Source organism: Notolepis coatsorum (assembly GCF_963971535.1).
Source record: "Notolepis coatsorum genome assembly, chromosome: 5".
Lineage (NCBI taxonomy): Eukaryota > Metazoa > Chordata > Actinopteri > Aulopiformes > Paralepididae > Notolepis > Notolepis coatsorum.
In genome coordinates this window covers 54,579,931-54,603,120 of record NC_140169.1, presented here as the reverse complement: position 1 = coordinate 54,603,120, position 23,190 = coordinate 54,579,931, and the positions used below count along the sequence as shown (strand labels likewise).

The 23,190-nt window shown below is 42.7% G+C and overlaps 1 protein-coding gene across 1 annotated transcript in view; it reads right to left on the bottom strand.

Moving 5' to 3' along the window:
* LOC311228195 (uncharacterized protein) overlaps positions 1-9,393 on the bottom strand; it is a gene marked incomplete at its 3' end in the record, with an annotated part of 28,047 nt that extends 18,654 nt beyond the window's left edge. The window contains exons 1-3 of the mRNA XM_084314106.1: positions 7,838-9,393; positions 6,496-6,669; positions 6,172-6,345 (exon numbers count right to left, since the gene is read on the bottom strand). Coding sequence (XP_084170232.1) covers positions 6,172-6,345; positions 6,496-6,669; positions 7,838-9,378 — 1,889 coding nt within the window. The 5' untranslated portion in view covers positions 9,379-9,393. The remainder of the gene's footprint in view (positions 1-6,171; positions 6,346-6,495; positions 6,670-7,837) is intronic.
* Positions 9,394-23,190: the final 13,797 nt, after the last annotated feature.

Below are 23,190 nucleotides of genomic sequence, written 5' to 3'. Positions count from 1 at the left end.
TTGCGACCGTTTTGGGCACATAGTGTCCCGAAATTGAATCTGTGCGACCTCAAAATATAATTGGGAGCATTTGTGCGAGTGCAAATAATTCTTCTGGTGCGACCTCCTCCCCCCATCCCCGAACGTCCCTTTCTTTGTACATTCGCTAGTTTCTACACTCAGTATGCGCCTTGTGAGTTGACAGTGACCATTCTAACCAAGCCTTCAATCACTCCCTTTCGTGGCACTCCACAGAGAGAGAGCTAACGCGTTAACTAGGCTAATTAGCATTAGCCCTTCGCCGAGTGGTTTGCCCGGAAAGTAACGTTAGCTACAGCTTCGTTAACTACATATCTAGATAATTCGAATTAATGATTTGGGACGATTTTGAAAAACTAAAATCGATTAAAAGATTTTTTTTTAAGAGTCACCTTTTATTTTAGAAAAAGTGATGTTTGGTGAAAGTTAGATTTGCACTTTATTAATCCCAATAGGGAAATTCATTCTTGTTTGATGATCAAGAGGCACCTTTTATTTGTTTTAAGTGAAGTTTGGTGAAAAAGCAGGTTATTGCACTATTAATCCCAATAGGGACATTCATCTTTGTTTGATCAAGAGTAACCTTTTATATTATATATATTATTATAAAAATATTTTTAAGTGAAGATTGGTGAAAGTTAGGTTTGCACTTCAATCCCAATAGGGACATTCATCTTGGTTTGATACTTTTTTTGTGTCAAATAAAGACACGTTTTTTTTTGCTCTCAAGAGAAAAAAATCTATTCAAATCGTAAATCGGATTTAAAAAAAAATAATCAGGGATTTAATTTTTAGGCCATATTGCCCAGCCCTAATATCTAGTAAGCTATACAAAAAGAAAGTTTAATGTGACTGATCTAGTGAGCTAGAATTGGAATATTCCACCCATAAATAGCCAATGTCAAGTATAAATAACGTAACGTTTTGACGTTAGCCAGCTAGCTAGTAGTACGGTGATATGTTTCCAATTGATTTCGGTGGAATAACATTATCGAGATTGGCCTACGTTCCGTTACATATTCATAATCATGAAAGTGTAGTGCCGAAGGATAATATAGGATAGACAACGCTAAACATGTATTTTTTAGACTTATATCTAGAGCAGACCTGGGCATTGTACGGCCCGTATCATTCTGACCGGCCCGCGAAAGATTACATGATAATAAAAAAAAATAAAAAAAAGATAAAAAAAATATTTATTTTTTAACACTTTGATCGCCATGGTTAAAATTCATAATTTACCATCCCTCGCCATCTCTATTTGTCTATGGAGAAGTTCCCCTTCTTTGCAGGGCTATAACTTTTTAAATTGTATTGCTAAATTGACATTATCATGGCCCATTCAAGGTCCTATATGTATTGTTCAGGGTGTATCAATGTTATACTTTTTCATTCACATATTCATACTAAAATACGGTCTAAAGTATAAGTATGTTTTTATCGTTTTCTGCAGCTTTCTTCAGAACGTGATTTATAGCCCTAAATGCATTATATTGATGATCAAATACAGTTTGGTAGGAATCTGTGCGAGATAAAAAATTTCAACTGGATGTACTTCTAGGAGTTACTACGTATCATCTGATGATGACTGGATGGGCGGGGGGTCGTTTATAATTCCGTGGGCAGCGTTATATCATTCATCTAGGGTGGGTCATATGTTCATCATAGCAGTTTATATGGAACACGTTAGAATATAACGCTACAACTCACCGTGGCTTCCTCGCGCCGCTGGCAGATGAGTGTGGAACAGAATTTTTTCTATTATGGGATGGAGAAATGCCCGATCCATTTCCAGGTTGTATAATAGTATATACGTCCAAATCATGTTGTTTTTTCGAGTTATTTGCACCGATCGATGTTCACTGTGTCAAGACGGAGTCTCTCAAACGATAGCGAGTGCCCGGACAACATATGGATGAGCACTTCCGGTTCAAAGGGTCATTTCCTGTTGGCGATCTGCCGATCTGCCACCAGATGGCGCTCTTGAATCGCTAGAGAGTTGAGTGGAGCTTTGCAGTGTATCTCAGGGCTCCGGAGGGGAAATATGATTTCGATCACAGATTTTTGAAATATTGATATCAAAGACGATTTACGGCATCTTCGGCAGAATGAGCATGGCTAGGAATGACGTCTAAACTCGTCATCGGCGATCATAGTGTTAACACTTTGACTGCCATGAAACGCGTTTTGACGCCATTGCGGGCCATGCTCAAGTTGCCGGAGGACGCTGTACAGCGTCCTTATATCAATATTTCAAAAATCTGCGATCGGATTCATATGTCCCCTCCGCTGGCCTGAGATCCACCAGCAGGACCCACTGAGCTCTCTGGCGGTTCAGGAGCGCCATCTGGTGGCCGATCGGCGCAATCGCTTTAACAGGAAGTGGCATAGAGGTTGTGCTAGACGTCCGTAGTACTTCCGGGCGCTCGCTATAGGTCCCGGGACTCTGGCTCGTCACGCTACACAGTGATCGATTGCCAATAACTCGATAAACAACATGATTTGGACGTATATACCATTATACAAGCTGGAGATGGACCGGGTAAATTTACATCCCATAATGATAAGATTTCAACTCTACGATGATCGCCCAACGGCGCGCGGAGACTGGGGTGAGTTTCAGCGTGTAACGTTACCGTCTTCGATACTAACTGCTATTATCAACATTTGACCCACATTAGATGATTGGTATAACGCTGCCCACGGAATTATAAACGCCCCCTAGCCCATCCGGTCAACATCAGATGACGTGTAGTAACTTCTAGAAGTACGTCTAGTTGGAATTTTTTATATCGCGCTGATTGCCATAAAACTGTATTGCATCATCAATATAATGCATTTGGGGCTATAGATCACGTTCTGGAGAAAGCTGCAGAAAGAGATGAAAACATACTTATACATTAGACCATACTTTACTATGAATATGTGAATGAAAAAGTTTAACGTTGCTACACAATGAACAATACATATAGGACTTTGAATGGGCCCTAATAATGGCAATGTAGCAATAGAATTTAAAAAGTTATAGCCCTGCAAAGAAGGGGTACTTCTCCATAGACAAATAGAGCTGGCAATCTATGGTATATCATGAATTTAACCCAAGGCAACCTCTTTTTTCTTTTTTTTTAAACTTTTTTCTTTTCATGTCAACGTTCACACGCACAATATACGCTTACCTAGGATTTGACTTGATTCAACAACAAAGCAGTCGGGGCAAGCCGAAAACGGTGGAAAGTGTGGTTATTTGAAGTTTGGATTTCTTTTTTCACAACTGAGGTAGGTAGATTCAATTTTTAGAGACTAAAGTACAGAAAAAAGGTACCGTTGGGTACCGGTATCAATTCACAGGTACCGGTACCGTATCGGTTCAAATGTGAACGGTACCCATCCCTACTGAACACACAACTGCAGGGCAAGGGCATTTTTGCTCATGAAATGCATAGCCATGTGAAAGCCTTCATGACAAAGTTGCAATTAATTTCAAGGCAACTAGGCAGCAACAATCTCAAACACATGAAAACCCTGAAAGAAGTCAAACCATCAGCTGATCACCGGCACAGGTACTCATCCATGTTGGGAGCACTGCATGATGAATTTTCAAGGCGTTTTCAAGATTTCAAAAAGGTTGAGGATGAAATGCAGCTGGTTTCCTCTCCCTTTACCTGCAGTGTTGATAGTGCACCCACTGATGTTCAGCTTGAACTCATTGACCTGCAGTCTGATTCACTACTGAAAGAGCACTTTAAGTCAGCATCACTGCTAGAGTTCTACTCTGCTCTTAAGGAGGAGAACTTTCCAAACATGAGGAGACATGCTCAGAAGATGTTGGTTCTCTTTGGATCCACCTATATGTGAACAGACATTCTCAGTCATGACGTTTACCAAGTCCAGGTACAGATCCTCTCTCACTGATGAACATCTGGCAGCTGTGCTTCGCATCTCCACCTCAGACATGCAACCTGACTTTGATGGACTTGTTAAAGCTCAACAGAGACTGGATTTATCACACTGAATGAAAAAAAAAAAATAGCTGAAGAACACTAAAATGTGGAAATATAACAAGTGAAATGGGACACTTGATCTTTTTTTTGCACAGTTCTGAAAACATTAAACGTTTAATATAGGCATATAAAGTAAAAAAGGCTACTGGGACACTTTTCTTTACACAGTTCAGTGACATGTCTTGTTTATTTTGGCTATAAAATGATGTGATGTCTTTAGAAAGCTAAGAAAATCCTTGTTTCAATAGTATATGAAACTCAAAATAATAACTTTATTTGTATAGCACTTTTTCATACATGCCCTTTGTTATTAATGTTTCACATTTTGTTTATCATTTTGGAAATAAATTCTATTTGAATAAATGATATTTTTGAAAGCTAACCTCACCTTTTAATTGCCAAATAATAACATACACTCTTACCAGGGGTCAAAACAATGCCATTTACTGCTTTTTATATAGAAATAAAATGTATATTATGCATAATTGAGTTTGAAATTTTGGCCCGGCCCTCCAACATATTTTCAGTTGCTCATTCGGCCCCCCGGGAAAAATAATTGCCCACCCCTGATCTAGAGGGCTCATTTGCCTCTTTCGAAGATCTCCAAGCTAAGTTTAACTTACCCCATTGATTCTCACCTATTCCGCTATCTTCAGGCCCGTGACTACGCTCGTACCCATCTTGTACCCTTTCCTCAGTCCCCAACAGGTTCAGTGGTGAACAAAATACTCTCTCTTCCCAAGGCACAAGGCGGGATCTCTACCCTATACAATCTCATATCTTCACTGGAAGTGTTCTCACTTGCAGGGGTTAGAGGTAAATGGGAAGCGGAGCTTGAGCTCGACCTGGCTGATGGACAGTGGGACGAGGCAGTCTTTAGGGTCAATAACACATCATCGTGTGCTCGTCTAAGTTTAATTCAGTTTAAGATATTGCACAGGGTCCACTTTACAAAAGCTAGACTTAACAACCTTTTTCCAGACACACCCGATATCTGTGACAGGTGTGGCCTGTCACCAGCCAATCACACCCATATGTTCTTCTCCTGCCCCAAACTGGCTGAGTTCTGGTCTTGTTTTTTCGATACGCTAGGCAAAGCCCTAAACATCAACCTAGAGCCATGCCCCTTGGTAGCCATCTTTGGGGTGCCCCTTACACCTGCTGGTTTCTCCAGGAAGGAACTAGATGTCATAGCTTTCGCTTCACTCATAGCCCGTAGACGTATTCTCCTGCAGTGGAAAAGCCCAAGCTCACCGTCCACCACCTCCTGGCTCAAGGACTTGATGTCATATTTTTTATCCGAAAAGGTAAAGTACTCTCTAAGAGGCTCAATTGCCAATTTTTGGTAATAATTTTTGGTAATAAAAGATGTTTTGTTTAAAATATATATATATATTATGTACCGAATACCGTGATATACTGTGAAACCGTGGTATTTTCGCCAAAGGTTATCGTACCCTCAAAATGTCATACCGGCACATGCCTAGTCTACACTACAGGCTACACTACTAGGTCTACAATATACTATAGTTTAAGGCTACTTCCACTGTTTACTGCATTACAGTAGTTATAGTCGTTTCTATCAATAAAAAAAATCTATTACATATATATTGTTGGTGCTCCTTAGATTTTGGTGGGTGGTCCTAAATTTTTGCTGGTGCTCCAAACTTTTTGAAGTTGGGAGCACCAGTGCTACAGAGTAAAAAAGTTTTTTTTCAAGCCCTGCCTATACACACACATAAGTTAAAACCACAGAGACACAAAGGTACTAGTATTTAACCAACACACCAAATGTACATATTTCCTATTCATCTGATGTTTTTAAAAAGTGCCACATCCTACCTGAGAGTCTCCAGTCTCCAGTGTGGATCCTCCAGACCAGCAAAGAGCACCTTCACTGCTGAGTCTCCTGTGTGATTGTAGCTCAGATCCAGCTCTCTCAGGTGGGAGGGGTTTGAGCTCAGAGCTGAGACCAGATGAAGACAGCCTGCCTCTGTGACCAGACAGCCTGACAGTCTACACACACACACATTCAGATACACAGGTACTAATTATTCAACCAACACACCAAATGTACATATTTCTTTTTAATCTGATGTTTTTAAAAGATGTTTTAAATGGTTGTCTGTTGAACTGGTCCAGGAACACTGACCTGAGAGTCTCCAGTCTACAGTGTGGACTCCCCAGTCCAGCAGAGAGCAGCTTCACTCCTGAATCCTGCAGGCCGTTGTTACTCAGGTCCAGCTCTCTCAGGCTGGAGGACTTGGAGCTGAGAGCTGATGATAACGCCTTACAGCATTTCACTGTGAGGCTGTTTTGCTTCAACCTGAAGAAGAATAATATAGAACAGTAGAGAATATAATAGAATATGGCTACAAATATGACGAGGAAGAACACCGACCAGAGAGAACAGCATAAATCTTCCATATAATATAATCATATAAGATCAACATGGAATAGAACAGTTTAAACGGACCTGAGAGTCTGCAGTCTACAGTGTGGACTCCCCAGTCCAGCAGAGAGCAGCTTCACTCCTGGATCCTGCAGGTCGTTGTTACTCAGGTCCAGCTCTCTCAGGCTGGAGGACTTGGAGCTGAGAACTGGGGCCAGAGCTTCACAGCATCTCTCTGAGAGGCTACAGTCACCAAGTCTGGATATGCAATAGATACAATTAATTGTTGAAAAGTGGTGTATTATTTCTTAACACTTTAATTGCCAGAAGACGTGTTTAGGCGTCCTTCCCCGCCATGCTCAAGTTGCCGAAGACACCGTAACTCGTCTTTGATATCAAAATTTCAGAAATCTGTGATCGGATTCATATTTCCCATCCGCTGGCCTGAGATCCACCAAAAAGACCCACTAAACTCTCTAGCGGTTCAGGAGCGCCATCTGGTGGCCGATCGGCGCAATCGCCAAACAGGAAGTGCTGTGGACGATGTGCTGTTCACACATATTACTTCCGGGCACTCGGTTTAGCTCCCGGCACTCTAGCTCGTCACAATACATAGCGATCCGTTGCCAATAACTCGATAAACAACATGATTTGGACGTATATACCATTATACAACCTGGAAATGGACCGGGTATTTAGACAGCCCATAATAGAAAACTGTCTACTCCACGCTGATTGCCCAACGGCCCGAGGAGACTGGGGTGAGTTTTAGCGTGTAAAATTACCGTGTTCGATACTAACTGCTATGATGAACATTTGACCCACATTAGATGAATGGTATAACGCTGCCCACGGAATTATAAACGCCCCCTCGCCCATCCGGTCAACATCAGATGAGGTGTAGTAACTTCTAGAACCACGTCCAGTTGGATTTTTTTATATCGCGCCGATTGCCATCAAACTGTATTTCATCATCAATATAATGCATTTGGGGCTATAGATCACGTTCTGGAGAAAGCTGCAGAAAGAGATGAAAACATACTCATATCTTAGACCATATTTTAGTATGAATATGTGAATGAAAAAGTTTAACATTGCTTCACCCTGAACATTACATATAGGACATTGAATGGGCCCTAATAATGGCAATCTAGCAATAGGATTTAAAAAGTTATAGCCCTGCAAAGAAGGGGAACTTATCCATAGACAAATAGAGCTGGCAATCCACAGTCACTTTCCGGATTTCTGACCGGCACCCAAAGCGTTAATACATAATAATAATAATAATAATAATAATAATAATAATAATAATAATAATAATAATAATAATAATAATAATAATAATAATAATAATAATAATAATAATAATAATAATAATAATAAAAAGCATTAAGAGAATACAATGTATTAACATAAATGTACCCACAGAGATATATTAGAGGCGTTGACCACTGGCAGCAGCCTCAGAAGAGCCTCCTCTGAAGCAGAGTATTTCTTCAGCTCAAACACATCCAGCTCCTCTTCTGATGTCAGCAACACAAAGACCAGAGCTGACCACTGAGCAGGGGAGAGTTCTTCAGTGGAGAGCCTTCCTGAGCTCAGGTACTGTTGGATCTCTTTCACCAGAGAGTGGTCATTCAGCTCATTGGTCTCCAGTGGGAGACCCAGCAGGAAGCGGAGGAACAGGTCCAGGTGTCCATTCTCCCTCTGTAAGGCCTTGTCCACAGCAGATGTGTGTTTTACCAGCTTCGACCACCAGGAGGTTGACTCTGGTTCAGACAGTAGATTGACACCACTGTTCATGAATGAGAGAAAGACATGAAGAGCAGCTAGAAACTGCTGAATGCTCAGATGGACAAAGCTGAACACCTTCTCCTGGTGCAGCCCACTCTCTTCTCTGAAGATCTTTGTGAACACTCCTGAGTACACAGAGGCTGCTCTGACATCAATGCCACACTCTGTCAGGTCTGCTTCATAGAAGATCATGTGGCCTTTCTCCAGCTGTTCAAAAGCCAGTTTTCCCAGAGACAGAATGATCTGAGTCGGAGTGCTCTCTTCATTCCAGTGTGGATCTGTCTCAACTCTCCCATGGTACTTCTTATTCCCCTGTATGGACTTAAACACCACGAAGTGTTCGTACATCTCAGTCAGGGTCTTTGGCAGCTCTCTTCGCTCATCTGTTCTCAGCATGTTCTCCAGAACTGTAGCAGTGATCCAACAGAAGACTGGGATGTGGCACATGATGTGGAGGCTCCTTGATGTCTTGATGTGCGAGATGATTCTGCTGGCCAGCTTCTCATCATCTCTGAATCTCTTCCTGAAGTACTCCTCCTTCTGTGGGTCAGTGAACCCCCGTACCTCTGTTACCATGTCAACACACTCAGGAGGAATCTGATTGGCTGCTGCAGGTCGGGAAGTTATCCAGATGAGAGCAGAGGGAAGCAGATGACCCTTGATTAGGTTTGTCAGCAGCACATCCACTGAGGTTGGCTCTGTGACATTAGTCCAGACCTCATTGTGGTGGAAGTCTAGAGGAAGTCGACACTCATCCAGACCATCAAAGATGAACGCAACTGTGAATTCATCGTAGCTGCAGATTCCTGCTTGTTTGGTTTCCAAGGAGAAGTGATGAAGAAGTTCCACCAAGCTGTATTGTTTCCCCTTCAGTAGGTTCAGCTCTCTGAACGTGAATGGAAACATGAAGTGTACATGCTGGTGGGCTTTTCCTTCAGCCCAGTCCAGAGTGACCTTCTGTGTTAAGACTGTTTTACCAATGCCAGCCACTCCCTTTGTCATCACTGTTCGGTTTGCTTTATCCTGTCCAGATAAGGCTGTAAAGATGTATTTACTTTTAATCAGCGTTTCTGGGCTCACTGGTTTCCTGGATGCTGCTTGGATCTGTGTGACCTCATGTTCAGTGTTGACCTCTCCACTCCCTGCCCTTGAGATGTCGAGCTCTGCGTACATCTGATTCAGAAGGGTTGGGTTTCCTTCTTTAGCGATTCCCTCAAACAAACACTGGAACCTCGTCTTCAACCTAGATTTGAGTTTACGACGACACTTCACACGAAGTGTTTCTGAATGAAGATAGAAAACAGGACATCAATTAATGAATTCTATGGTAGATTTGAGTGCTAAGCATTTTATACCTACATTAACTAATCTAGTTTTATCAGAATAACCACTGGAAATGTCCATGTCTAACTGGGGAATATATACATTTACCAAGAATGTTTTGAATGTATTAGTGTTGTCAAAAATATCGAAGTATCGATACATATCGATACTGAATATTTAAAAAGGCTTCGATACTCATTTCCCGAAGTACCGATACTTTCTGCAGTATCGGTACCAGCCAGTGCATGTGAGCGGATCGGAGCGTGAGCGGCGCGGGGCGCGGAGCGGCCGGTTTTGACGTGAGCGAGGAGTGGGTTTTAAAATGAGTCGGCGCGACGTCCGGAGCGAGAGTTCTCCTCCGCTCCAATCCACTCCAGGCCGCTCACAGTGGTTTAACACTGATGTAATATATACATGCAGTACAATGCCAAAGCAACAGATGGCGATGTACAAACATGAAGGCCATTTTCAACCAATGAGAAGGGTGAACCTGTGATAGGCTGTTCGTTCAGGCTTTGTCACTGTAGAGACGCCCACACTCACTCCAGTTGAAAAAGTATCGACGCCATTGTTGTTGACGTTAGCTTACATGCTAACGTTAATGGCAGCGACCATAGCATTGTGGCTCGGCTAGCCTATCATCGCTTAATAGAGATAGTGAATGGATAAACAACGTTATTTAACATTGCAGAATGGCTACAATTACAATGCGGCTCAATACAAACAATTGTTAAGGGGCCCAGGGGGTGTAGACTGTTGTAGTTTGAGCTCATTTACACCATGCTCCAAAAAAAGAAGAAAAAAAACTGCGAGCGATCTGGCGCGGGGAGCGGGGAGCGCTCGATTCAAGGTGAGCGGGGAGCGAGCGGAGAGCGACTTGGGGGCGGGGTCAACATGAGTGATTAGCGGAGCGGACCAAGCTTTAAAGAGCGAAGAGCGGATTTCTCGGCCGCGCCGATCCGCTCACGTGGTCTGGTACCAGCTGGCGAGTGTTCTACCGCAAGTTGTTGACGCGCTGTTCAGAGCGCTCAGCGTGCTTGCCCCCCCGGCTCCTCCGAGTCCAGCCCTCCCCCTCACAGAGTCACAGAGAGCCGTCTTCTTCAGTTAGTAAACAAACATTTTAGCTGAAGATGGTAAATGCAGAGCCTCCGCAACTTGTGCTTGTGGATAAAGAAAGCAGCAGAAGTGCTGTTTGGAGGTACTTCGGGTTTCAAGTAAACAACGAAGGACAAGCTACAAATGCCCCAATGCTATTTGCAAGCGGTGTTATAGCAGTGCCAGCGCCGATCTCCATAAAGAAATGAAAGAGGTTCGTGACAGCTGCTCTTTCAACGTCACTGTGACTGAAGCATTAAACCATTAACTCTAGTTTAATACATGATACGTTGTCTACTGATGGCGCATAATATCAACAGCTGCTTCGTTGTAACGTTACAGCTACCAACAAACGTTAGCTACTGCTAGCAGTTAGCCCCCTTAGCTTAGCTGGCATACCGTTATAAATACTGCATGGAAACGGAGTAACGTTAACGTGTAAACGTTATGTCAAGGTCATACAATACTACAGTCGACATAAGGTTAACGTTACCCCGTTTCCACCAAGTGTTTAAATAGCAGCAATCTTGTTGAAAATGTAACATTACTAAAATGCTCCGAGCATAGCCTCTCTCTCTCTCTGTGTCTCTCTCCATCTACCTCCGCTACCTCTCTCTCTCTCTCTCTCGCTCTCTCTCTCTCTCTCTCTATCTACCGCTACCTCTCTCTCTCTCTCTCTATCTACCGATACCTCTCTCTCTCTCTCTCGCTTGCTCTCGTTATCTTTAAATAAAAACTGTTACTAACTGTTCAGTTTGTGAGGTACATGCAACACAGATTACAGTGTTTACACCTGTCTGCTTGAGAAAATACCATGTTCTGCATTTGCAATAAAAATTATTGAAGTGAGATGAACAGTTATTTTTAAATGTGTGATCTAAAGATAAACAAAGGGTTTTAAAAGTGTTATATTTATCTTCTCTTATAGTACCAGACTCGAAGCTGAGGAGAATCAACCAGCAACAAAAGCTAAATTTGTTAAAAAAATATATATATATATATATATATATATATTTTTTTGGTATCGAAATGGTATCGAAGTATCGATACTTTTCAAGGTATCGTATCGAAGTCGAAATTCCAGTATCGTGACAACACTAGAATGTATAAGACTGAATTCGGTCATTAATTGAGCGTTAATTTATCGTCCTAATTAGGGCACAAGTATCTTGTGTTTTATTATAATGTACAGTGATACAGGTGTAAAGTAGGGCCCTATGGAATCCGCGATCGCAGAATCACGGAGGATTTCACAGAATTCTGAATTATCGCGGAATGGTGTGGAATTTGCTTAAATTATACATAAATCGGTTTTCATATAAATCAATCTTCACTACGACTCTAAAACGGTGACGCTGCACGGTCTACTGCAGGGGTGTCAAACTCATTTTCACAGAGGGCCACATCAGCATTATGGTTGCCCTCAAAGGGCCAAAGACCGTATAAATGTTAATGTAATGTAAAATAAATGTAGCTACACATTTACATATTGTTAAACATGGTGTTTCTGTATTTATTACTTATTCAAGTTATACATATTGCATATTCATTTGCATGAATGTAAAAATATATGTTAGCTTATGTTATTTTAACAAATAATTTTAGTTTATCAGAACCCCATATTACTCCACCAATCAATGATCAAACCATTCAAGTAAATAACAAAGAAGAATATCATCAAATACAAGCTATGACATTAAGTTTGTTCAAAACCTTTTTGTCACAGTCAAGAGGGGCAGAACTAACAACTGTGAGCTGCAAAGAACACGTGGGACAGAGGTAGCAGATGTTACAAAAACAAATGGCTGCACACAACCTTGCAGAGGCCATACATCCAACTAATGGAAGATTTAATTAACTTTAATTAACAGATTGCAGAATGGGTACAGTACAGTACAGCTCAATACACACAATTGTTAAGGGGATGCAGACCAGAGAAAGACTTTCGACTTGTTTACATCAGGGTCCCCCATTTTCAATTCGTAATGAAATTGCTAACAAACAGCTTCTTATTCAATTGAGCGAGATGCTCGGTTATGTCACACAGCCAGTTTGCATCTGACAGTTCAGACAATATTTCTTCAACCCTTTGTTACCTATTCCGCCTGGATCTTTTTTGTATTTTGGGCTGTAAAATTGTCAAAGAATGTCTGAGGAGTAAGTGCTTTTGGCTTTTTTCCTTTGTTACCTCAGATGTTCAACATACATGTATGTGTAAGAATGTGTAATAACTAAGGCTGTCAAAGTTAAAGCTTTATTAACGCATTAACCCACAATTATTTTAACACTGCTATTTTTTTAACCCAATTTTTTTTTTACCTGAGCTCTTGGGGGGCCACATCAAATGATTTGGCCCGCGGGCCGTGAGTTTGACACCTATGGTCTACTGCATGGAGTGATGAAATGACAGCTACCAAATCCATTCCGGGACAACGGAACGCAGTAAATGAGTCTCTTTCTTTCTCTCTCTCAGAACGCAGTGCTCGCTCCGTAATAGTCAGACTTGCGTCTCTCTCTCTCTCCCTCAGTCTCTCTCAAGTAGCCAAACGTTAGTCCAAATATCCAGTTTGTTTTTATAGTGTGTGTGCAGATGAGGTCAGAGGAGTTTGATAGTATTTACTGAGGATGGCCAGATAATGTTGATATTTAAACTTAAAAAATAATAATATTTATGTTATCAGTGATCAAGCGGCCTCTTATGAAGCCAGTTTGGTCCGGATGAATTAAAGACGTCATATGCTTTTGTAGTCTGATGGCTAATACCTTAGAGTACAGTTTGATATCGGTTCCGAGGAGGCTTAAAGGTCTATAACTACCGCACTCTGTGGGGTCTTTGTCTTTTTTAAGGAGGACTGTTATTGTCATTCTTATGGAAGTTCCCCTCCTTGACTGAGTATAAAATCATATTTAGTAATAAGGGTCCAATTATGTCCCAACAAGAGAGGTACATTTCTGGTGGGATACCGTCTCTTCCAGGAGCCCTACCACTTTGCATTTCAGATATGGCCTCCCTAAGTTCATCTAGTGTGATCGGTGTTTCTAACTGTTTAGCGTCATCCTCTGAAAGTTTAGGGAGATTAATTTGATTAAGATATGTGTCCATTTTGTTTTGATCGAAGGTCGTATCTGATTTGTATAAGTTGGAGTAGAATTCTTTGAATGTCGTGTTTATTTCTTTGGGTTCTGTAACAAGTCCTTGTTGTGCTCTAATGGTAGTTATATCTGCAAATTTTGCGTTGACTCTTAATCGCATAGCTAATAGGTGACTTGGTTTGGAACCTTGGGAGTACTGCTGTTGTCTTGTGCTACGTATTTGCTTTTCAGATTGTTGTCTGTATATGGCGTTAATCTCTTTTTTTAGTATATTGACTTGATTTTCCAGTCGAACTGAGTTGTTGTATTGTAAAGAATTAAATAACGTTGAGTAAAGCGTTTCCAGTTCAGCCAGTTTTGAGCATCGATTCTTGCGTATTTGGGAGGAAAAGCTATCAGTGAAATCCTTGATCATTCCCTTTGTCGTCATCCATAATATTCTGGGGTCCTGCACCGTATTCGCATTCATCCGTAGGAATACCGTAAGAGCTTCTTTGATTTGTGTAATGAATTCCTTGTTATTAAGCAGCATCGTGTTAAATCGCCATCTTGGGGCTCGGGTTGATAGTATACCAAATGTTCCTTTTAGGAGTAAATAACAGTGATCTGATAATGCATTGGGTATCATTTCCACATCGTAGTTATCAAATAGTCTCGGGGATGTAAAAATGTAATCTATTCTGGATAATGTGTTATGTCTCGCAGATCGACAGGAGTACTTCCGGGTCGTGGGGTTGAGTGATCGCCAAAAGTCATTTACACCTGTAATCTTCGACCAATCCTTTAATGCATTAGATGAATTTTTTTGTTCGTTGGAAAAGGAGGGGTTTGATTTGTCCATCCTTGGATTCCAGATGGCATTAAAATGCATCAATGCACCAATTATAAATGAGTATTCGGGAAGGTCTAACATTACTTTGGTAAGTGTAGTGAAGAAACTAACTTTGTATAAATTTGGGGCGTATACCGCTACCAACGCTATTTTCCTGTTCTTGTGTAAAATCTTAGCTATAGTTATCCGACCATCTGCATCAGACCATACTCCCTTCAATTCAATGTTCAACTTCCGTCTAACGACTATGGCTACTCCCCGAGTTCTCGTTCCAAAGGAAGAGTGACTAAACTTCAAAAATAATTATACAGAGAGAAGCTTCAGCAAGTACAAAACGCTGCTGACCCGACAAAAGAGAATCCCTCACTTGAGGAAAACACAAAGCGCCGAACCATTATGCATCACAATGGTGATGTCAGCCAGAGATGTGGAGAAGCATGAACCTTTAAAGGACATCTCTTTCAAAGAGATTACATTAGTTTAATTCTGATTTATTTTAAACAAATTATTATTTTGTATTATTTAGTTATTGCACTGCACTGGCAGTTTAACTGCATTGAACTGAACAAAAAAAATTCATTGAACTGCACTGGCACTGTTGTACGGCAGATGTGCCGTTATTAAAGTTACCGGTAGTTAAAAACATAATTTTGTATTGTTTTTTTGTGGTTAAAGGGGAACTCCAACATTTTGGGAAATTAGCTTATTTAACATCTTCCCTGGAGTTAGACAAGAAGATACATACCTTTTTTGTCTCTGTGCGTGCATTTTAGCTTTGGGAATAGACGCTCCATTAGCATAGCTTAGCTTCATCACTGGAAGTGAGGCAGGACAGTAGCCTTACAGTGTATTGCAACGTCTGACATTGACCAAACTTGATATGCATGACCTTGGTGGGCTCTAGGTCAACTCCTGAAAAGGGGGTCAATGTCAGACCTTGCAATCAAAAGTTAGGGGGCGCACTGAAATTATGGCAAGGGTTATTAGCCCCCTAACTTTTGATTGCAAAGTCTGACATTGACCCCCTTTTCAGGAGTTGACCTAGAGCCCACCAAGGTCATGCATATCAAGTTTGGTCAATGTCAGACCTTGCAATGCACTGTAAGGCTACTGTCCTGCCTCACTTCCAGTGATGAAGCTAAGCTATGCTAACGGAGCGTCTATTCCCAAAGCTAAAATGCACGCACAGAGACAAAAAAGGTATGTATCTTCTTGTCTAACTCCAGGGAAGATGTTAAATAAGCTAATTTCCCAAAATGTTGGAGTTCCCCTTTAAGCTTAAATCCAACGGAAAAAAATACAAGTTAAATACAAGTTAAACTAGCGAAGAAGCGTCTCTTACTGCTCTCCAGAGACATATCATCATATTAAACTAGTGAAGACAGTCTTACTGCTCTCCAGAGACATATCATCATATTAAACTAGTGAAGACAGTCTCTTACTGCTCTCCAGAGACATATCATCATATTAAACTAGTGAAGACAGAGTCTCTTACTGCTCTCTAGAGACATATCATAGTAAACTAGTGAAGACAGTCTCTTACTGCTCTCTAGAGACATATCATCATATTAAACTAGTGAAGACAGTCTCTTACTGCTCTCCAGAGACATATCATCATATTAAACTAGTGAAGACAGTCTCTTACTGCTCTCCAGAGACATATCATCATATTAAACTAGTGAAGACAGTCTCTTACTGCTCTCCAAAATAACATACCCGAAAGACTAGTAGTATAGGGATATGTAGTGGTTACATGATTGCTGTTTCCGGCCATTTCTAAATCATCTCGTTTAAAACAAATAAAGCATCAACATTTGCATGGTTAAAAACGATGGTTCAAACATCCGTTCGAAAAACCCTGGCGAATGTTCGAATCCCAAAAACAGGCTTGGGGACAGCTCTAACTGGAGCTGAGCTGAATGTGTTAAAATAGACATAAACAAGTGAAGGATTGGACTTTGTGAGCTAACTGTAATACAATGTTATTTTTACAATCATTTACATAACATCTTAAGAAATTACTAATGTGTATGGGAACTGACAAAAAAGGTAATGGTAAAGGTAACACTTAAAATGTATTATTGCAGCGGCAAAAGGCGCAGTGAAATTTTTTTGGTGCACCCAAATGATGTGCTGGTGCAACCAATGTAAAAAGTTAGTCTGGAGCCCTGCAAGTCCTTTCGACTGCAAACAATGATGGATGTAATTGTATTAACGTTATTGTGTGTTGTAGCTATGTTATACATTCTGAATGGCATTAACGTTAGTTGGGTACTGTCATTGTATTTAGTTGGTTAGCTATTTAGCTAATGTTGATGATAGCATTGAATAGCATCAACGCTAGCTGGCTACAACGAATTTTCACAAGCTGGCTCGAGTTCTCGTAGCCGCAAGTAATCGATCAATCGATTACTCACGCCCACCCCTACTATGCACACGCATCTGAGGGCCAAACACCCAGCAGACACCAACGTTGGGGCAGCGACATCCGCAGCCACAGAACAATAAGGTACATACAAAACTGAGGGGGGCAGAAAATGCCTGCTCTGTGTGCGTGTGGGCGAATTTTGAAGATAATTCGAATAGTGCCCAGTGATTTTCGAATAGCACTTTTGCTAGAAAGTCCCATCCCTACTACTAATATACCGTCTTTATACCTGTATCACTGTACATATTAATACTACAACTCTGTACATACATCCGATTAGTACAACACGCAGTAGAACTAAATTATATATTTTCTACCAAGTTTAATCACCTGTACATTGTATATTGCACTGTACTGTTACATTTGCACTCTGGTTGGATGACAAACTTCTTTTTGTTGTACTCTACTTGTGCTGTATAATGACAATACATTTGAATCTAATTTAAGATTCAGTTTATTATTAAGACCATGTTTATTCTATTACACTACTAATTAGGGGTGTAACGGTACACAGAAGCCACGGTTCGGTATGTACCTCGGTTTTGGGGTCACTGTTCGGTACAACAGGAAGAAAAAAGAATGATTATTATATATTTATAATTATTATTATTATTATTATTAAATATAATATTTTTGTATTAAGTTATACTTAGTTCCACCTAGGCTTGCCGCGGTAGTCAGTCAGTGATAACGGTGTCATTCTTGTGTTCAGGAATCCACTTGAGTAAATTAATTGCCTAGTGCCCCCCCCCCCCCCCACTGGTCTATACTTTCACTTCTAGAGTACATTTTACTTCACGTGAAGCAGAGACCTTGTTACACAACAATGGCAGAGGATTTATCAATATTTTGGATTTAAACACTGCAGCTTAACTGGAGGAGCTCAGAGGACCAGTCCAGATCAGAAAAAGCATGTTTGCGTTTTTTTCTCGCTCGAATCAACTGTGAAGGGAAAGTAGCATTGGCACACGTTAGTGTGTGTGCGCATGCGTGTGTGTCTTTCCATTGGTTAACATTATTAGGCGAACAAGAAAATAATGAATTTTCAGCCTTGTGTAATGACCCTGCTGCTGTGTTACATTACAAACATATCATTCATTCATGGTTAGGGTTGGGCATCGCTTGGATTTGAACAATTCCGGTTCCGATTCTCCATATCGATTCCTGTTCTAACCGATTCTCGATTCCGATTCTTTGAGGTGCAGGTCAAAACAGGTCACAGCTTATTTCGCAGGAGAATTCAAAAAAAATTTAACATTTTAAATTGTTTTCATACTATTCACATTTTCAGTTGACTTGATACAGTTTAATTTGGTTGATGTAGTGTAACTAGGGTATTAATTAACAAAGTAAAAAAAATAAATAATCAAAATTAAGAATCGAAATGCAAATAACAAGAACCGGAAGTTAGGAACCGGTTCCTATTAGAACCGGTTTTCGGTGCCCAACCCTATTCATGGTTTTATTTTCAGCGACACCTGTAGTAAGGGGGGGGGGGGAGTGGAGGAAACAGCCCAGTGCAGAGTGTGCGGTTAATTTGTTATGTCGGCTTGTCATCCTGCCTTTACAAGCTTCAACGTTTTATTCATCATCTAAATGTGGCAATACAAGCTTGATATTCAACGTTAAATGAATGACCTTCTGTGTTAAGACTGTTAGTAAGCCAGTGTAAAGTAAAGTAAAGATATTGGGCCTCATGCATGAAGCGATATAAGAACAGATTTTGTTCTTAACCCTTTATCTGCCGGAGCTTATTCTCATCCTTGTAGCCTCTCTGCCAGCTCTACTTGTCTATGGAGATGTTCACCTTCTTTGCAGGGCTATAACTTTTTAAATTGTATTGCTAAATTGACATTACTATGGCCCATTCAACATCAATTATCTATCGTTCAGGATGTAGGAACGTTTTACTTTTTCATTCACACATTCATACAAAAATACGGTCTAGAGTATAAATATGTTTTTATTGTTTTCTGCAGTATTTCATAGAACGTGAGTTATAGCAATAATGCATATATTAGATCATCAAATGCAGTTTGATACCGATTGACGCCAGATTAAAAATGTCAACTGTACATGGTCCTAGACGTTATGACTTATCATCTGATGTTGACCGGGGGGGGGGGGGGGGGGGGGGGTCGTTTATAATTCCGTGGCCCACGTTAAAGCATTTATGTAGTATGGGTGATATATAGATCAGAGCAGTTTGTATCGAAAATGGTAAACAAAAACGCTGAAACTCACCCCGGTCTCCTCTTACTGTTGGGTGATGAGCGTGGAGCAAAAAAATCGCTATTATGGGATGTTGATCTATGCGATCCATTTCCAGGTTGTATAATACTATATACGTCCAAATAATGTTGTTTATTGAGTTATGGCAACGGATCGCTATCCAGTGTGTCAAGATGGAGTCCCGCGAGCGCTAGCGAGTGGCCGGACGGCATAGGGGAAACACCAAGCACTTCCGGTTTTGGCAACTCGCCGATCGGCCACCAGGTGGCGCTATTGAAGAGTTGGAGAGTTGAGCGGAGATCTACAGCACCAGTCAAGGATTCGTGGGTGAAATATGAATACCATGACAGAAATTTTTAATATTGATCTCAAAGACGCTGTAAAATGTGATTGGCAGATTACGCATGGGGAGGAATGACGTGGTAACACGTCATTGGCGAGAAAAGGGTTAACTAGCATTTCCTCTTGGATTCAGCAACGTTTTCTTATTGTTGCTTTTTTCTCAGGCAAGAACAAATTATAAGAGTGGTCGAGAGCAAGAAATTCTTACCCAGATGAGTAACATTTAAAAAAGCCTAACATTCATAATAATAATACATACATAAGATTTATATATCGCTTTTCCTAATTCTCAAAGACACTTTACAAAACAAACAATATAATACAACAGTTTTAGTAGATACAATAAAAAAATATATATAAAATGGTGAGAGGAAGGAGTTCATGGGTTGAAAGCAAACCATTGGTCAATTGCCCCCAAATACGACTTTATAAACCCATGCTGAACTTTTCAATAATTATTATTATTATAACTTATTATTATATTAATTATTAACTTATTATTACTTATAACGTTCTGCTTCTGAAATGGATTATATATTGCTGTTAGAACAGTTAGATGCTGGCTGCCCAGGCCGTACGCATATAACGTTAGGTTATGACTATAACCAAGTTCTGTTAGTTAGGGGCGATGCTTGGCTTCGCCTTCTGCACTATCTCGCGTACGTGCACGCGTACTGAATAAACCACAAATGTACCTCTAATACCAGTATTAGTCTGACCACACCCCTCATCAGCTTACCTTCATAAGCAGGTGTGTGGTCACCTGCTCTCCTCCTTCCCAAGCTTTCACCACAAGGTGAGGTCAAGGGCTGCAGCGGCCGTCCGAAGCCAAGCATCGCCCCTAACTAACAGAACTTGGTTATAGTCATAACCTAACGTTCTGTATCGTTAGTGGCTTAGCTTGGCTTCGCCTTCTGCACAAGGGAGGCCAAGCGGAGCCACTTGGCTGACAAATACACCCCGCTGACAGCCCCCCAAAACCATCAGAACAGGGAGGGCCGAGCCCCCCCGACCCCCCCTAATGGAGGGTAGCCCCCCTATTAGGGACGTCACGGGAGGGCGACGGACCCGACCGTGCGAAGAGGCACTCAAGCAACTCAACGCACAGGGTGAGCAGACCGTGGCTTGACCCACGACTACACACACGCACAACCCGCATGCCACCCGGGAACGAACGGAGGAACAACCTCGTTACTGCCCCCAGAATCACGGGGTCAAGGGCAAACCCAACCCCGTGGCAAGGCCGTAGCAGCGGAGCACGAAGGAAGACCCAGACCCACCAAAAGGACTGGACTCCCTGGAATGGGGGCCCGGAGAAGTCCATGATGCCAGCATCAAGACCCCACCAGGTGGGCACGTAGTGCCCCGCCCCCCACATCGCCAGCGTATTCGGACAAAGGCCCCTCAGTTACCGCACCTGGTATTCCCAGGCGGAACCAACCAGGCCAGTAAGCCGAGCGGGCCCCGTCCCCCCAATAGTACACCGCCTGGCACACTGACCCTGCAGAATAGGCAGTCAGCATGGCCGTAAGCACACAAAAAAGGTTAACCAACGGAAGCAGGCAGCGCACCGGGGAAAAACCAGGCAACAGGCTGTTAACCCTAGCCTGGAGACTGCGGACGAGACAGGCGCCAGAGGGGACAGCTGAACACAGCCGCCCCGGCGGAAGGAGCGTAAGCTGGCGGTGTTGCATGACCAAGCCTCCATTTAACAACCCCCACCCAGAGGGGTCGAGGCAGAGAAGGCTGACACGATTGGCAGACGTCATGAACGTGCAGGGGCACCCTCAACCGGTGAACCCGGGAGTTGACACTGCTCCAACACACCAGGGAACCAACCACCTCGGTGTTACCCAATGCGGTGGTTGTTCCTATAACCCCTCAAGAAAAAACTCCAAAACACACCTGCGGGTATACACCGGCTATACCGCAGTACAAGTGTTTCAGTTTCCAAAAAGGGTTAACCCAGGCCTACGGGTCGCAAACATCACTTCGGACCGGGCCTGGCGGTACGGGAAGCACAGGGTCACCAGAGGAGGTCAAAAAACCACCCCCACAGGCCCCTCTTCGCCATGCGTGAGAGAGGAGCGAAAAACAATGGAGAACCAGCCCCTAAGCACACCGTACCTGGTATTCCCCGGCGGTCTCCCAACCAAGTACTAACCAGGACCAACCTGTGTAGCGGCCGAGATCCGACGAGATCGAGCGCGTACAGAATGGCATGGCTGTAAGCCATGACGACAGTGCTGAGTAAAAAACATACCCAACCAGGGTCTCCATAGCGCTTAACCCTGTGACACCCAGACCGACCTGGCATTTTTCCCCCTGAAAAAAGCCCAAGTCCCTCAGGGTACCAGAACAGCAGATCTGCATCCCCGGCGGACAACGGGTTCAACTGATCTGGACCAGCGTGACCAGAACCAGTCCCGTGCCCTAACCACGCCGACATGCCCCAGGAAAAGGGCAGATATGCGTGTTGATCTTAACATGAAAAGAAGGCGCCACCCAGACGTCGGGACGAACCGCGCCTGGTGGCCCACCCCAAGGGCGTGAGACCCCACTACATATGTTCAGATCCATCCCGTCATCATCCCCCAGACATGAACGAGGATCCGTCGACAACCCACCCAGGTCATGGGATGTGGTCGCCGGAAGAGGAAAAACCCCCATCTCAGTTGCTTTATAAAAACGCTGTTTCAACCACAAGCAACTAAGGCGTGCCAGTCAATCGCCTGTTTACAGCGAGCTAGCACTATACGTGCGTCGGGACACACCCCCATCAATGAACAGGCTATTTAGACCTGCCATTGAATCCCCAAGGCGCCCAGGGGAACGACAAGAGGGGTGTGACACTCCCTAACTCCAACACTTCTGGAATAGAAAGAAGGAAGCATCAACAGTATGTATCCCAGTCTACACAGCCGGGGTAAAAAAATTTCACATTTTTACATCCCACCACCCTCCCATAGGAAAGAGACGGGGATCCCCAGAGAGACTTCCCACGCGAGCTGTACAGATTGAAAAGAATATATTGCACCTTGAGCCATGTAAAAAACTGGTTTTAGGGCCTCCGGGGAAGAGGCACCGAACCCATACACACTCAATAAACGAATTGAATCGAATATACATACAATAGAAAAGGACCCTTCTAGAGGGTCCACTCACTTTGACAATCTGAGGAGGAAGGCTCTGTACTCTGATGGAGGCTTCCTCACATGGATCACATGGAAGAAGGAGTCCGAACTCACAGAAGGCCTGAGTAGGCGCTTGGTGAGGAGGAGCCCTGACCACCCCCCCTGAAAACAGATCCATCACATGGACCTGAACAGCACACGGAAGTCCTACCAACAGAGACGCGCACGGTGACGTACTCTATGGCGGGGGAATTCCTGCGGTGCACACGCCCAATATACCAGGCCGTGGGACCAGGAACTCCCTCCCCCCCCCCCCCCCCCCCCCCCGTAACGTGCCGAACCGCCACGTGACGGGAACCTTGAAGGACAGGGGGTGTACCCCTGACCGACAGAACAATGGGGAGAGGAAAGGTTACCAGTTCACCCCTTTACGACCCCACACCCATGATACGACGTAACGACAAAAAGAGAATATGACACAGTCATAGTCAGCTCTATGAAGCGTT